General features: G+C 55.0%; 1 protein-coding gene across 1 annotated transcript in view; it reads left to right on the top strand.

The window, feature by feature from the left end:
- The window catches only part of Kmt2d (lysine methyltransferase 2D), a 38,948-nt gene extending 23,925 nt beyond the window's left edge, over positions 1-15,023 (top strand). Inside the window, 21 exon segments of the mRNA XM_036207810.1 lie at positions 286-409; positions 545-629; positions 720-786; positions 869-1,101; positions 1,200-4,085; positions 4,203-4,343; positions 4,475-4,642; positions 4,799-4,958; positions 5,647-5,722; positions 5,845-6,020; positions 6,127-6,257; positions 6,743-6,875; positions 6,950-7,077; positions 7,229-7,366; positions 7,368-8,373; positions 9,792-9,928; positions 10,022-10,152; positions 12,076-12,361; positions 12,531-12,604; positions 12,690-12,798; positions 12,947-15,023. Of these exon segments, the coding sequence (XP_036063703.1) occupies positions 286-409; positions 545-629; positions 720-786; positions 869-1,101; positions 1,200-4,085; positions 4,203-4,343; positions 4,475-4,642; positions 4,799-4,958; positions 5,647-5,722; positions 5,845-6,020; positions 6,127-6,257; positions 6,743-6,875; positions 6,950-7,077; positions 7,229-7,366; positions 7,368-8,373; positions 9,792-9,928; positions 10,022-10,152; positions 12,076-12,361; positions 12,531-12,604; positions 12,690-12,798; positions 12,947-13,039 (6,482 nt within the window). The 3' untranslated portion in view covers positions 13,040-15,023.
- The last annotated feature ends 235 nt before the right edge of the window (positions 15,024-15,258 follow it).

Below are 15,258 nucleotides of genomic sequence, written 5' to 3'. Positions count from 1 at the left end.
TAGCAACCATGGTTTCTCCTCAAATGAGGGAAACTGAGTCTTAAAAAGGTATAGTGGCACTAACTGACTTAGTCAATGTTTTGCTACTCCCTTAAACACACAAATGAAAGGACTGTGTGTTCTGTGAACATTAGTGCTATAGTGCCATGTTGCGTGGCTCCTGCTTAGCTGAGCGGACTTGCCACATTGCTCTACATGTAGAGGTCAGAGTGTTGGGTAAAAACAGCCATCTTGCCATAGAGCCTTGACCCCCAAACCCAGCTTATTAATCTCGTCCCTCTTCAGATCTGGACAAATTTGCTGCAGAGGACATCATTGATCCTATTGCAAAGGCCAAGATGGTAGCTTTGAAAGGCATCAAGAAAGTGATGGCTCAGGGCAGCATTGGGGTGGCACCTGGTATGAACAGGTGAGCGTCTGGCCGGGTGTGAGCTGACTGCCTATCACACCGCTCTCCTGGGTTTCCTCCCCACTTGTCTCATTGCTTTGTGTTTGAACTGTGCCCTCACTGACGCCATAATCCCCTATGCTTTATGGACTGTAGGCAGCAAGTCTCACTGCTGGCTCAGAGGCTCTCTGGGGGCTCTGGCACTGATCTGCAGAACCATGTGGCACCTGGGAGTGGCCAGGTAAGGAGGAAGTGGGAACTTGTGTACTATTTCACTGGACTGTCTTTCTTAGGGCCTGGCATGGAACAGTGACCTTCTCTCTTACCACAGGAGCGGAATGCTAGTGACCCTTCTCAGCCTCGTCCCAATCCACCCACTTTTGCCCAGGGAGTGATCAGTGAGTATGGGCAAAGAAATGGCTAAGACTCTGGAAGGGGGTCACCATTTTGCAGGTCCTAATGTACAAGTTCCGTCCCCAGATGAGGCTGACCAGCGACAGTATGAGGAGTGGCTGTTCCACACCCAGCAGCTCCTTCAGATGCAGCTGAAGGTCCTAGAGGAGCAGATTGGTGTGCACCGCAAGTCCCGGAAGGCTCTGTGTGCCAAGCAGCGTACTGCCAAAAAGGCCGGTCGTGAGTTCCCGGAAGCTGATGCTGAGAAGCTCAAGCTGGTTACGGAGCAGCAAAGCAAGATCCAGAAACAACTGGACCAGGTAGGAAAGCAAAGTGCGGCCAAGCGCCCAGAAACCAGGGTTAAGGCGCGGCAGGGCTAGGCAGCCTCCGTCTGACCTCTCCAACCCTCCAACGTTAGGTCCGGAAACAGCAGAAGGAGCACACGAATCTCATGGCAGAATATCGCAACAAGCAGCAGCAGCAGCAGCAGCAACAGCAGCAGCAGCAGCAGCAGCAGCAGCACTCAGCTGTACTGGCTCTCAGCCCTTCTCAGGGTTCTCGGGTACTCACCAAGCTCCCTGGCCAGCTGCTCCCTGGCCATGGATTACAGCCACCACAGCCACCTCCGGGTGGGCAAGCTGGAGGTCTTCGCCTGCCTCCGGGAGGTATGGTACTCCCTGGACAGCCTGGTGGTCCATTCCTCAATACTGCCTTGGCCCAGCAGCAGCAGCAGCAGCAGCAGCAGCAGCAGCCGCAGCAGCCGCAGCATCCTGGTGTGGCTGGATCCTTGACTGGTCCCTCAGGGAGCTTCTTCCCTGGTAATCTTGCTCTGCGAAGCCTTGGACCTGACTCAAGGCTTTTACAGGAACGGCAACTTCAGCTGCAGCAGCAGCGAATGCAGCTGGCCCAGAAATTGCAGCAGCAGCAGCAGCAGCACCTCTTAGGGCAGGTGGCAGTCCAACAGCAGCAGCAGGGTCCCCCTGGAGTACAGAACCAGACTCTGGGTCCCAAGCCTCAGGGCCTTCTGCCTCCCAGCAACCACCAGGGCCTCCTGGTGCAACAGTTGTCCCCCCCGCAGTCACAGGGCTCCCAGGGCGTGCTGGGTCCTGGCCAGGTTGCAGTGCTGCAGCAGCAGCACTCTGGAGCTTTGGGTCCTCAGGGCCCTCACAGACAGGTGCTTATGACTCAGTCCAGGGTGCTGAGTTCCCCTCAGCTCTCGCAGCAGGGTCACAGCCTTATGGGTCACCGACTGCTCACGGCCCAGCAGCACCAACAACAGGGCTCTATGACAGGCCTTTCCCATCTTCAGCAAGGAATGATGTCACATGCTGGACAGCCCAAAATGAGTGCTCCAACGTTGGGCTCCTTGCAGCAACAGCAGCAGCAGCAGCAGCTGCAGCAGCAACAGCTGCACCTTCAGCAGCTGCACCAGCAACAACAGCAACATCTTCAGCAGCAGCAACAGCTCCAGCAGCAGCAGCAGCAACAGCAGCAGCAGCAACAGCTCCAGCAGCAGCAGCAACAGCAGCAGCAACATCTTCAGCAGCAGCAACAGCTCCAGCAGCAGCAGCAACAGCCACATCTTCAGCAGCAGCAGCAGCAACAGCCACATCTTCAGCAGCAGCAGCAGCAGCAGCAACATCTTCAGCAGCAACAGCAGCAACAGCAGCAGCAACATCTTCAGCAGCAGCAGCAGATGGGCCTCTTGAGTCAAAATCGAACTTTGCTATCTCCTCAGCAGCAGCAGCAGCAGCAGCAGCAGCAGGTGACACTTGGCCCTGGCATGCCAGCCAAACCTCTTCAACACTTTTCTAGCTCTGGAGCCCTAGGCCCAACCCTCCTCCTGACAGGCAAGGAACAAAACATTGCAGAGACATCGCTTCCTTCAGAGGTCCCTGAGGGACCCTCAACACATCAAGGAGGGCCACTAGCAGTGGGGGCTACACCTGAGTCAATGTCTGTTGAACCAGGGGAGGTAAAGCCCTCCATTTCCGGAGACTCACAACTCCTACTTGTCCAATCCCAGGCCCAGTCTCAGCCCGCCTCAATGCAGCTGCAGCCACCACTGAGGCTCCCAGGACAACCCCAACAGCAAGTTAACTTGCTCCACACAGCGGGTGGAGGAAACCATGGGCAGCAGCTGGGGAGTGGATCCTCTTCCGAGGCCCCATCTGCACCCCACCTGCTGACCCAGCCCTCTGTTCCCTTAGGGGAGCAGCCTGGGCCTATGGCTCAGAACCTTCTGGGCTCCCAACAGCCCCTTGGGCTAGATCGGCCCATTCAGAACAATACGGGGCCACAGCCTCCCAAATCAGGCCCTGTCCCTCAGTCTGCGCAGGGTCTTCCTGGGGTTGGAGTCATGCCTACAGTGGGTCAACTTCGAGCACAGCTCCAAGGAGTCCTGGCCAAAAGTCCGCAGCTGCGGCACCTGAGCCCGCAGCAGCAGCAACAGCTACAGACGCTCCTCATGCAGCGGCAGCTGCAGCAGCAGAGTCAGGCAGTGCGCCAGACCCCGCCCATCCAGGAACCTGGGACCCAGCCCTCTCCTCTCCAGGGCCTCTTGGGCTGCCAACCTCAACCTGGGGGTTTTTCTGCATCTCAGACTGCACCCCTCCAGGAGCTAGGGGCAGGGCCTAGACCTCAGGGCCCACCCCGGCTCCCTGTCCCGCAAGGAGCCTTATCCACAGGACCAGTGCTTGGCCCTGTCCACCCCCCACCTCCACCATCCAGTCCCCAAGAGCCAAAGAGACCTTCACAATTACCTTCTCCCAGTACCCAGCTAACCCCTACCCATCCAGGGACTCCAAAGCCCCCGGGGCCAACCTTGGAGCTGCCTCCTGGGAGGGTCTCACCTGTGGCTGCCCAGCTTGCAGATACATTTTTTGGCAAGGGGCTGGGACCTTGGGACCCCTCAGACAACCTAACGGAAGCCCAGAAGCCAGAGCAGAGCAGCCTGGTATCTGGGCATCTGGAGCAGGTGAATGGACAGGTGGTACATGAGCCACCCCAACTCAGCATCAAGCAGGAGCCTCGGGAAGAGCCCTGTGCCCTGGGTGCACAGGCATTGAAAAGGGAGGCCAATGGGGAGCCAGTAGGCACACCAGGCACCAGCAACCACCTTCTGCTAGCAGGCTCCCGCTCAGAGGCTGGGCATCTGCTCTTGCAGAAGCTTCTACGGGCAAAGAATGTGCAACTTGGTACTGGGCGGGGGCCTGAGGGGCCTCGATCTGAGGTCAATGGACACATTGACAGCAAGCTGTCGGGGCTGGAGCAGAAACTACAGGGTCCTTCCAGCAGCAGAGAGGTGAGTGCTGTGGCTAGCGAGGTGTGACAGTGAAACCTATAATTATGGAGGTCAGATGGGCAGGGCTAGGTCAGACTAGGTAAGAGCAGCACCCATCACAGGGCTTCTCTGGTTTAGGATGCAGCCACAAGAAAGCCTTTGACAGTGAAGTCCAAGCGGGTACAGAAGACAAGCGACAGGTTGGTGAGCTCCCGAAAGAAGCTTCGGAAAGAAGATGGGGTCAGGGCCAACGAGGCCTTGCTGAAACAGCTCAAACAGGTGATCTCCGAGGAGCCAGTCCAGCGGTCCCCAGCACCCGCCCCCCGCCGGCGGGGGATGGGCAGCCTGCTGTCGGAGGGGAAAGCTATGACCGCTGCAGCTTCCCAGCTTTGTTATCTTGTCCCTCCTAGGAACTGTCCCAGCTGCCCCTGACGGAGCCTACCATCACCGCCAATTTTAGCCTCTTTGCTCCCTTTGGCAGCAGCTGCCTAGTCAGTGGGCAGAGCCAGCTCAGGGGGGCCTTTGGAAGTGGGGCTCTACACACCGGCCCTGACTACTATTCTCAGCTGCTCACCAAGGTCAGAAAAATGACAATGCTTTTGGGGAGTAATAAAATTCTTGGGGTTGGAGGTAGGGATGAAAGACTGGAGGAAAATGCTGATGTAGTGTGGGGCCAGGAGATTATACCAGTCTCCCTCTGCCATCTTGCACACAACACCCACCCCACCCCCCAGAATAACCTGAGTAACCCGCCGACACCACCCTCGTCGCTGCCCCCCACCCCACCCCCATCGGTGCAGCAGAAGATGGTGAATGGTGTTACTCCCTCTGACGAGCTGGGGGAGCACCCCAAGGATTCAGCCTCTGCCCAGGACACTGAAGGAACATTGAGGGGTAAGTGAGAAGCTGATTTCTCTTTCCCAGTGGGATTTGGTGGATGAGTGGCGGGCATGAGTGGTATCCTGGTAGCCACTCAGTATCAGAAATAAATGGGTGGCATCCTGCCTTGGGCGCTTACACAGTAGACATTTGGAGGGAAGGGCCCAGTGATGGGCTTCTAGAGTCTGTTGCAAAGGCAACAGGGGAGGTTGGTAGCAAGGTGAATCTGAGTGAAGTTCTGTGAGAGCAAACAGTCCAGCATTCGTGGATGTGAAGCCACAGTCTAACCCACATTTGAACTCCAGCACATGAGTGTACTTAGCTGTGTTACTTAGACCAAGTAGCTTGACTTGTGTGAACCTTGATTTCCCCTCTATAAACTGGATACTATAAAGTTCACCATAATAGTTATTAAAAAGACTTAAATAAAGTGTTATGATGACTTATGATCCCAGCCAAAACCGGAGAAGCACGGCAACAGGGCTTAAGAGTTTGAAGTCAGCTAGACTGTGCTACGTGAGTGAGACCCTGTCTTTAAGTCAGTATGGCACACAAGGAAGGCTCAATGCGTGTCTGCAGTGCTCCTGCCACAGACTGTTAGTTGAGTAGATAGTTGGTCACAGTAGCTAGCTGGACCTGGAATGCTGGGGACAGCATCACTGACTCTCCACTCACCTTGACCTCTACTCCCTCCGCCCCTCAGATGCTGCAGAGGTGAAGAGTTTAGACCTGCTGGCTGCTCTGCCCACACCCCCTCACAATCAGACTGAGGATGTCAGGTGGGGCATAGGGTGGCGGGCAGATGGGGCAGGTTTCAGTTCCGGCTACACCTCCTGATCTCTGCTGTTGAGAGGGAGAATCCCTGTGGCTGTACCAACGTCTGCTTGCATTTGGCCTTCAGGATGGAGAGTGATGAGGACAGTGACTCTCCTGACAGCATCGTGCCGGCGTCGTCCCCTGAGAGCATCCTTGGGGAAGAGGCCCCACGCTTTCCACAGCTGGGCTCTGGCCGGTGGGAGCGGGACAATCGGTCCCTCTCTCCTGTCATCCCTATCATCCCCCGCGCCAGCATCCCTGGTAAGCGCTGCTCATGGCCTGGGCAGGCCCAGTGTGGCTGGGTTGTCAGAAGTGAGGGGCTAGGGTTGTGGCGGAGAGTGACGTTCAGTTTCTCTCTCTCATCCAGTCTTCCCAGATACAAAACCTTATGGGGCCCTTGACCTGGAGGTCCCCGGAAAGCTGCCTGCTGCAGCTTGGGAAAAAGGCAAAGGAAGTGAGGTGTCAGTCATGCTGACAGTCTCTGCTGCCGCCGCCAAGGTATGTTCTAGGGGAACCTTGAGGCCAAGGAGAACTTGGGTGAGAGGGCATTCTTCAGAGCTTGTCTGGATTTAAGAAGAAAAAAAAATTTCAACTGTCCAAATACTTGTCCTGAGCACTTGCTTTGTTTGAAAGACTGGCCTGGGCACTGTGGGGCTGAGCAAGGAAAGCCGGTTCTCATAGGGCTCGTCATCCGTTGTTAAAGACAGTCAGCCCACACACTGACAAATGCTACCAGACCGCTCTCCTCCAGTTGCACTTGGGGGACCCTGCTGCAGGTTCTATGGTCAAAGAAAGTTGGAAAACGGTTCAGATGGCAAACATCTACAATGTCATTTCCTCTGTGGAGCTCCTGTGTCCCTGTCGTGGTCTGGGAACGGTGGTGTGAGGAGAGCGGGAGTGAATGGGGAGCAGTGGCCACCGCGTGCGGTAGGGCTCACTGAAGATGCTGCTGGTTTCTCCCATCCTTTCTTCCGCCCCAGCAGAATCTGAATGGTGTGATGGTAGCAGTAGCAGAGCTACTGAGCATGAAGATACCCAACTCCTACGAGGTGCTGTTCCCAGACAGCCCTGCCCGCGCTGGCCTGGAGCCTAAGAAGGTGGAAGCCGAGGGTCCTGGTGAGTAGAGCAGGAGACCACTTTCAGATCCGAGAAGAGTTCTGGTGGAAGGACTGACCCTTTCCTTTCTACAGGTGGGAAAGAAAAAGGTTTGAGTGGCAGGGGCCCAGACACTGGACCTGATTGGCTAAGGCAGTTTGATGCTGTGTTGCCTGGCTACACCCTCAAGAGCCAGTTAGACATCTTGAGCCTCCTGAAACAGGTGGGTCTGGGGGGAAGGGTAGAGGGGAGGGGTCAGTTTTAGGAAGAAGGTGCTCCCAGGGCAAAGAAGACTTTTGAGGGAGTGGAGTCTGGTCAGGAGGGAGGGAGGGGCTAGTGAGCTGAAGAACTAACACCAGGGTGCCCTCTCTTAGGAGAGTTCTGCCCCAGAGCCATCCACCCAGCACAGCTACACCTGCAATGTCTCCAACCTGGATGTGAGGCAGCTCTCCGCCCCACCTCCTGAGGAACCGTCCCCACCTCCGTCCCCTTTGGCACCTTCTCCCGCCAGCCCCCCCCGCCGAGCCCCTGGTTGAACTTCAGGCTGAGCCCTCTGCTGGGCCGCCGCCAATCCCTTCGCCTCCACCACTGGCTTCATCCCCTGAATCTGCCCGGCCCAAACCCCGAGCCCGGCCCCCGGAAGAGAGCGAAGACTCTCGTCCCCCACGCCTCAAAAGGTGGAAAGGGGTACGCTGGAAGAGGCTGCGACCTCTGCTTACCATCCAGAAGGGCAGCGGGCGGCAAGAGGACGAACGGGAAGTGGCAGAGTTCATGGAGCAGCTCGGGACAGCCTTGAGACCAAACAAGGTGCCTCGAGACATGCGCCGATGTTGCTTCTGTCATGAAGAGGGAGATGGCGCCACTGATGGGCCTGCCCGCCTCCTCAACCTTGACCTGGACCTCTGGGTACACCTCAACTGTGCCCTGTGGTCCACGGAGGTGTATGAAACCCAGGGTGGGGCGCTGATGAACGTGGAGGTGGCCCTGCACCGAGGACTGCTGACCAAGTGCTCCCTGTGCCAGCGAACTGGCGCCACCAGCAGCTGCAACCGCATGCGCTGCCCCAGTGTCTACCACTTTGCCTGTGCCATCCGTGCTAAGTGCATGTTCTTCAAGGACAAGACCATGCTGTGTCCGATGCACAAGATCAAGGGGCCTTGTGAGCAGGAACTGAGCTCCTTTGCTGTCTTCCGGAGGGTCTACATTGAACGGGACGAGGTGAAGCAGATCGCCAGCATCATCCAGCGGGGTGAGCGGCTGCACATGTTCCGAGTAGGCGGCCTTGTGTTCCATGCCATTGGACAGCTGCTCCCACACCAGATGGCTGACTTCCACAGTGCCACGGCCCTCTATCCTGTGGGCTACGAGGCCACTCGCATCTACTGGAGTCTTCGGACCAACAATCGCCGCTGCTGCTACCGCTGCTCCATCAGTGAGAATAATGGACGGCCGGAGTTTGTGATCAAAGTCATTGAGCAGGGTTTAGAAGACCTGGTCTTCACTGATGCCTCTCCCCAAGGTGAGCACTAGAATGGGATTGGGCAGGTGTTTCTCAGGAGTCAGTTTACAGCGTCAGAAAGCTGGACAGCTTTTATGTAGCCCCTACCTCAAGTGGCATGGTGTCTTGAAAACTCAAAAATACTGGGATTCTGCCTTACTCAGGCACTTTAAATACCTTGCAATTTAAAATATTTTCTTAGCCAAGCATGGTCCTCAACCCTGTAATACCAATACTTGGGAGATTAAGGCAGGAAGATCCTGAGTTCAAGGTCACATCCTTAGCTATATAGCAAACTGGAAGCCAGCCTGGGCTGCAGGAGACCTTTTCTCAAAAGAAAAAGTTTTGTGGTTAGCTTTTCCCCCTAACCTTGGTAGATTAAATGATGTAGTTTTTGTGTGTATGTTTTTTGTTTGTTTGTTTTTTGAGACTGTGTAACCCTGCCTGTCCTGAAACTTGCTCTGTAGACCAGGCTGGCCTCAAACTCAGAGGGCCGACTGTCTCTGCCTCCTAAGTGCTGGGATTAAAGGCGTGTGCCACCACCGCCCAGTTCAACAGTGATGTTTTGAGATGCTGTTGTCTGTTATACACAGTTCCAAATTCCCTCTTTTTTACCATATGTAAAATCCCTTTTAGAATTTTGTTTTTGTGGTACTGGGGATAAAACCCAGGACTCAGGATGTGCTAGGCAAACTTACACCATTGAGCTACAGCCCTACCCTACCCCCTAAAGGGTTTTTTTAAATTTTAAGTTTTGTGTGTATGAGTGTTTTGCCTGCATGTATGTCTGTGTATCTCATGCATTTAGTGCCCATGGAGGCCAAAAGAGAGTGTATTGGAGTTCCTGAGACTAGAGTTGAAAACAGTTGTGAGTAGGCTTATAGGTTGCTGGGAACTGAATGAACCTGGGTCCTTTGGAAGAGCAGCCATTGATCTTAATTGCTGAGGCCATTCCTTTGTATCTTTATTTCTATGTTGATGATAAATCAAGCAGCAGGAAGTATATTTTGTTGAGCATGTCCTATGAGTCACAGATCCGTTAGTAGGATGATCATTCAGGTGGTTTTGTCCACGCAGCCCTAGAAGGTGAACACTGTCATTATGCACCGTAGACGTACCGTGACCAAGTCTTGTGAGGAGACTTGGGTATTTGGCTTAAGTCCCATAGCCAGTGCTCAGACTTGAACATCATCTTCTCAACTCCAAAGCATGTGTATTTGTTCAGTAGGAACTGTGGCTCCTGCTGGGTCTCTGGGACCTGTGCTTGTCATTCCCCTCCAAAATTGAAGCTTCTGGGACTAGGAAACCGGGAGTGGGTCCTGAAGAGTCATGGGGAGGGGCAGTCAGATGGCGGAAAGCCGAGCTCAGGAATGGGGTTATGGGCTGGCGATCAGTAAGCAGTGTGGTCCTAGAGCGCGGTCTGTCTCATTCACCCCCAGCCGTATGGAACCGAATCATCGAACCTGTGGCGGCCATGAGGAAAGAAGCAGACATGCTGAGGCTCTTCCCCGAGTACCTGAAGGGCGAAGAGCTCTTCGGGCTGACTGTGCACGCCGTGCTCCGCATAGCTGAGTCGGTAAGCAGGAGCGCAGAGCTGCGGCGGCGAGGTGGGCACTGGGAGTCTTGGTCCTGCTTCAGAGGAGCTAAGGCAAGCTCCCTGTGCCCGCAGCTACCTGGGGTGGAGAGCTGTCAGAACTATTTATTCCGCTATGGGCGCCACCCCCTGATGGAACTACCACTCATGATCAACCCCACCGGCTGCGCTAGATCAGAACCTAAAATCCTCACACACTACAAACGGTGAGCTTGTGCGGCCAGGGCCAGGGGCTGTGGCTGTGGCTGTGGGTAGGACCGTCTGGCTACATTGTGGGGGTTTGAGGTGCAGATCAGAGTCTTTTCCAAGAACTGGGGGAGTCACCCTAGACCTGGTTAGAGGTACACAAACGTCACTGGTGTGCTGGGTTGACCAGGAATACAGGACAGAGCCCTCTTGGGTACCCTGGGAATGGCTGCTGGGAGGTTCTTGGTAGACAATGGAGATGTACGGGAGCTGGTCACTTCTTTCTTCTTTGGTCTTGCTTCCAGAGGGGCCGGTGATACTCCCAAACCTCAGACACCCCATGAATGCTAGGGTCACCATCCCTTTCCAAAGCTGAGTCGGTTTAGAAATAATTAGTATTATAGAAAAATAATACAATCTTACATTTGTATAGCACTTTATACTTTTTTTTTCAAAGCGTTTTCACATCCATTATCTCATTTGATCCTCACAACAACCTTATGAGGTAGGTAGGGCAGGTGGTATGACCCCATTTTATAGCTGAGAAAACTGAGGCCCAGAAAGACTGCGTGACTAGATAAAGGTCACACAGCTGGGACTAGACTCTCCTCTCATTGTGGGTTGCTGGTCTTTCGGTGTACCACAGGAGCCTAACCTTGGTCCTTGGGTAGAGGGAGGCAGAATCCATGGTAGCCGGGCTCTCCATGAAGAAGGCCTTTGGTGGCTCGAAGGCTGTCATCGAACACTGAACACTTTACCTTTAGTTAACCTAGTCCTTGACGCTCTACAACAGTGGTTTTCAAACTCAAAGTCCGTGTGTCCCCCGCGCCCCAGACCACCGAAGCCAGTGAGCAGACTTGCCCTGCTTTGTCTGACTTCACCTTCCTCAGACTGGATTTAGCCAGAGGAATTCCAATTTTACCTATGGATTGGAGTTGCAATCAACACTTTGCTGAAGAAAAGAAATTGTACTACATAAAATAGAAAAGCACCCCAGGCGTTTGAAAACCACTGCTCTGAGCGAGACTGGCTTGTGCCCCAGGGTGGTGAAGGCTGCCACACACAGGCAGCTGTCCTTCCCCTGCACTGGTGCCCCAGGGTGGTGAAGGCTGCCACACACAGGCAGCTGTCCTTCCCCTGCACTGGTGCCCCAGGGTGGTGAAGGCTGCCACACACAGGCAGCTGTCCGTCCCCTGCACTGGTGCCCCAGGGTGGTGAAGGCTGCCACACACAGGCAGCTGTCCGTCCCCTGCACTGGTGCCCCAGGGTGGTGGAGGCTGCCACCACACAGGCAGCTGTCCGTCCCCTGCACTGGTGCCCCAGGGTGGTGAAGGCTGCCACACACAGGCAGCTGTCCGTCCCCTGCACTGGTGCCCCAGGGTGGTGGAGGCTGCCACCACACAGGCAGCAGTCCTTCCCCTGCCCTGAGCCGTCGACACAGCCCAGTGCTGTGCCGCAGAGCAGGACGGTCTGAAGAAAGGCCAGGATACCATCAGGCTGAATTCACAGCCCCCTAAAACTCAGATCCAGCCCCTGTAGTACAGGTGGCCCCATTTTTCAGGGTCTATGGCATGTGCAGGACGTAGGACTCAGATGATGGAACAAGCCATCAGCTTAAATTCTAGGGAAGACCACCAAGATCTTGTGTGGCCTTGAGCATGGTTGCCAGGGGGTGGTAGCCAGTATGAGATGGGGCAGCAAGCTCAGTGTCGGGGAACTGGTACTTCTTCCCTCTCTCTACCTACTCCTTATCCTGGGTGGTCTCTGCTACCTAGGATGTCCAGAAGGGTCCCAGTGGCTGGTTACTTCCTCTTCTAAGCTAAGACCCAGGTGCTTGCACTGCATTCTCAAGGCAGCAAGCCCTTGCTTGTAGTACATGCCCCCTGGAGGAGGCAGGCGATGAAGGCTTGGCCTGTCTTGTCATGGACTCTATCACCTCCCAGGCCCCATACCTTGAACAGCACCAGCATGTCTAAGGCATATCAGAGCACCTTCACAGGCGAGACCAACACCCCCTACAGCAAGCAGTTCGTGCACTCCAAGTCATCCCAGTACCGGCGCCTGCGCACTGAGTGGAAGAACAATGTTTACCTGGCTCGCTCCCGTATCCAGGGCCTAGGGCTCTATGCAGCCAAGGACCTAGAAAAGCACACGATGGTCATCGAGTACATTGGCACCATCATCCGCAACGAGGTGGCCAATCGGCGGGAGAAAATCTACGAGGAGCAGGTACTTCAGGGTGGCTGGGGAGTGGTGTGGTCGAGTCCACCCTCCTCTGCCAAGGAGCACGGGGCAGGGTTGGGTCCAGGAGACAGTTGGAGGGAGGGAGAAGGCGGGAGGAATTTGATGGTGTCAGATAAGCCGATTTTTGTGCCTTCCCTGACTTCTGCCTGTCTAGAACCGAGGCATCTACATGTTCCGGATAAACAATGAACACGTGATTGACGCTACGTTGACTGGAGGCCCTGCCAGGTGAGCAAGGAAGGCCCGAGTGTCTCCAGTGGCCACTTCCTGGGTGCGGCCTGGCATCACTGACGTTGACTCTCCTGCCATCCAGGTACATTAACCACTCCTGTGCCCCTAACTGTGTAGCAGAGGTTGTAACATTTGACAAGGAGGACAAGATCATCATCATCTCCAGCCGGCGGATCCCCAAAGGAGAGGAGGTGAGAGGGCCTCCTGTACTGTCACAGAGCAGTCCTCCTCTCCTCCTCTGCCATTGCCTAGGAGTTGGATTCCAAGGCTCCTGCCCTCAGATGGCATCTTGCCCCCCCCCCCCTTCCTCACCTTGATCCTGTCCTCCTTTCTTTCCAGCTGACCTATGACTATCAGTTTGATTTCGAGGATGATCAGCACAAGATCCCCTGTCACTGTGGAGCCTGGAACTGTCGGAAATGGATGAACTAAGAAGCTTTGAGGCTACCAGGCAGGGGAACCCCCCACCCCCCACCTCTTCCCTGAAAGGGATGAGGGGGAAGAGCGGTAGCAGCCAGAGCTAGGACCCAGGGCTGGGGCTGCCAGCCGACCAGAGCCCCTGGAGCAGGAGGCTGGGGCAGAGGGCCCTAGGCCAAGCCCACCCTGGGCACCAGGGACAACCTTCTTCCCTGCCACCGGCCCTTAGGCTGGCATCTCTGCCCCCAGCTCCAGGAGGGGACAGACAGAAGCAGCCACTGGGCATCTCAGGTTTGAGGGGATATGGGCCGGGAACTACCCAGAAGTGTCTGGGAGGCAGCAGGGAGGGAGGAGGAGGATGTGTGGCCGGGCCTCACAGCCCTGCTGCCTCCACTGGCCTCTCTGGCCCAACTCAAGGCTGCAAAGAGACTTGACTAAAAGCTTGACAATCCCAAAGGCCGGGTCCCACCCCTGGCCCTGCCTGCCGGGTCCTGCCCCTGCCCTCGCCCCCGTCCCTTCCTCTCTTCTGTCTCTGTCTCCCTCTTTCCTCTGTGTCTCTGTCTCTCTGTGGGTTGTGTTTCCTTGTTTTCCACTCTGACAAATGCAACATGATGGGAAAGAGGCATCCAGATGCCCAGGAGGGCAAGCTGGGCAAGCCGGGCAAGGAGACCCCGCACCCACACCTACCTCATTTAAGTGTTGGATTTTTTGCTGTTTTGAAATGTGAGACCCTCTCCAAGCCCCCTACTGCCCCAACTCTGTCCCCCACCTCACTGCCCTCTTCTAGTGGGTGGAAAGGGGGGTAGGAGGAGGAAGCAACAACAATAACAACAACAAAAATCCATCTTTGTTTTTAATGATGGGCATGGGATGGTGGTTGAGGCAAATGGTGATGAAGATTGGGGATGACTGGTCCCTAGTTGCTCTAGAACTTCCTTCTCCATCTGGACATGGAGGCAGGAGGGGGTGTGCTAAACCTAGGACCAGGATCTCTCTCTCCTGTTTTCCCAGCCTCATCCTTAGCCCATTTGCCCTCCAGCCCCTGGATGGGGTTTGGGGGGTAGGGTGAGGGCTATCCCTGTGTGGCATGCCCATACCCAGTGAGGCAGGGTGTGGCCCAGAGCTCTCACTTTCCCTCAGTCACCAAACTGCTGCTGGTCTGGTGGGAATGGGTGGTGATGTGGGGGTGGGGAGCTTAGTGTCAGCGCGGGGAGGGTGGGGGGTATTTATCTATTTATACATGGGGTTGTACATAGTCTTGTGGGGCATGGGGGAGCCGGCTGGAGGTGAGAACCCTCCCCTCTCCCCCAACCCCCGGGGAGAGCAAATGTAAAACTACTAATTTTTGTGCTTTATATATTCTATATAAATATATCTATTTTCTTTTTACAAAACCAGTTTATAAATGGTAGGGGGGTGTGGGGCGGACACATGGAGCTCCCCTTGTGGGGGGGCCCCCTCCACTACCCAACCTACCGCCCTTTCCTCACCCCCCTTTCCCACCCCCTGGCTGTGACTGCTGTAAGGTGGGGGTATAGAGAGAAGCTGGGTGATCCTCACCCCGGTTGTATAGTTGGACTATGATATAACGCACAAAAGTAAGCTGGCCCCAGGGGGAGCCAGAGGGTGATGGGTCCCCGATCTTCCTTTTTCCTTCCTCTTTCTGCCCAAGCTTGTGCTGCAGTTAAACCTCTTCCTGGGGGTGGTGTAGGGTAAGGGTGTGTGAGGCCTCAGACTGCTCTCTGTAGGGAGCCATGGGGATGAAGATGAAGCTTATATGCAGTTCTCTCGTGGGGGCTGTGGGCAAAGGGCATTTTGTAATTAATATTTCCAAGAATCAGATATCTGGATTGTAGAGATGGGCTTGATGGTGGCAAATGAGCAGGCCTGCTGAGGGTAGCACGATTGCTGTTGTGATTTTAGGTTTTTGTTTTGTTTTAAATTTGGGGGATTGTGGATTGATGGGGGTAGGGAGGTTTTTTTTTTGTTTTTTGTTTTTTTCCTGGCTTTTTTTTTTTTTTTTTTTTTTTTTTTAAAGCTGCTTCCTCAACTGTTTCAAGCTGCAAATGTTTAAGAGAACGACAGCTCCCCCACACGCTCCCACAGAAACCATTGTAATTAGATCAGACAGTGGGAAGACTGGGCTGCTGTCCCCAAAGCCACAGAGCTGAAAGGTCTAGGCACTAGGTGGGGGAGATTTGTCTCCTGTGAGTCAGGCTCTGGTTGGGGCTTGG

The sequence above is a fragment of the Onychomys torridus genome, chromosome 16, assembly GCF_903995425.1.
Source record: "Onychomys torridus chromosome 16, mOncTor1.1, whole genome shotgun sequence".
NCBI lineage: Eukaryota > Metazoa > Chordata > Mammalia > Rodentia > Cricetidae > Onychomys > Onychomys torridus.
The sequence above is the reverse complement of the archived record's forward strand: the minus strand, read 5'-3'. Positions and strand labels throughout refer to the sequence as shown.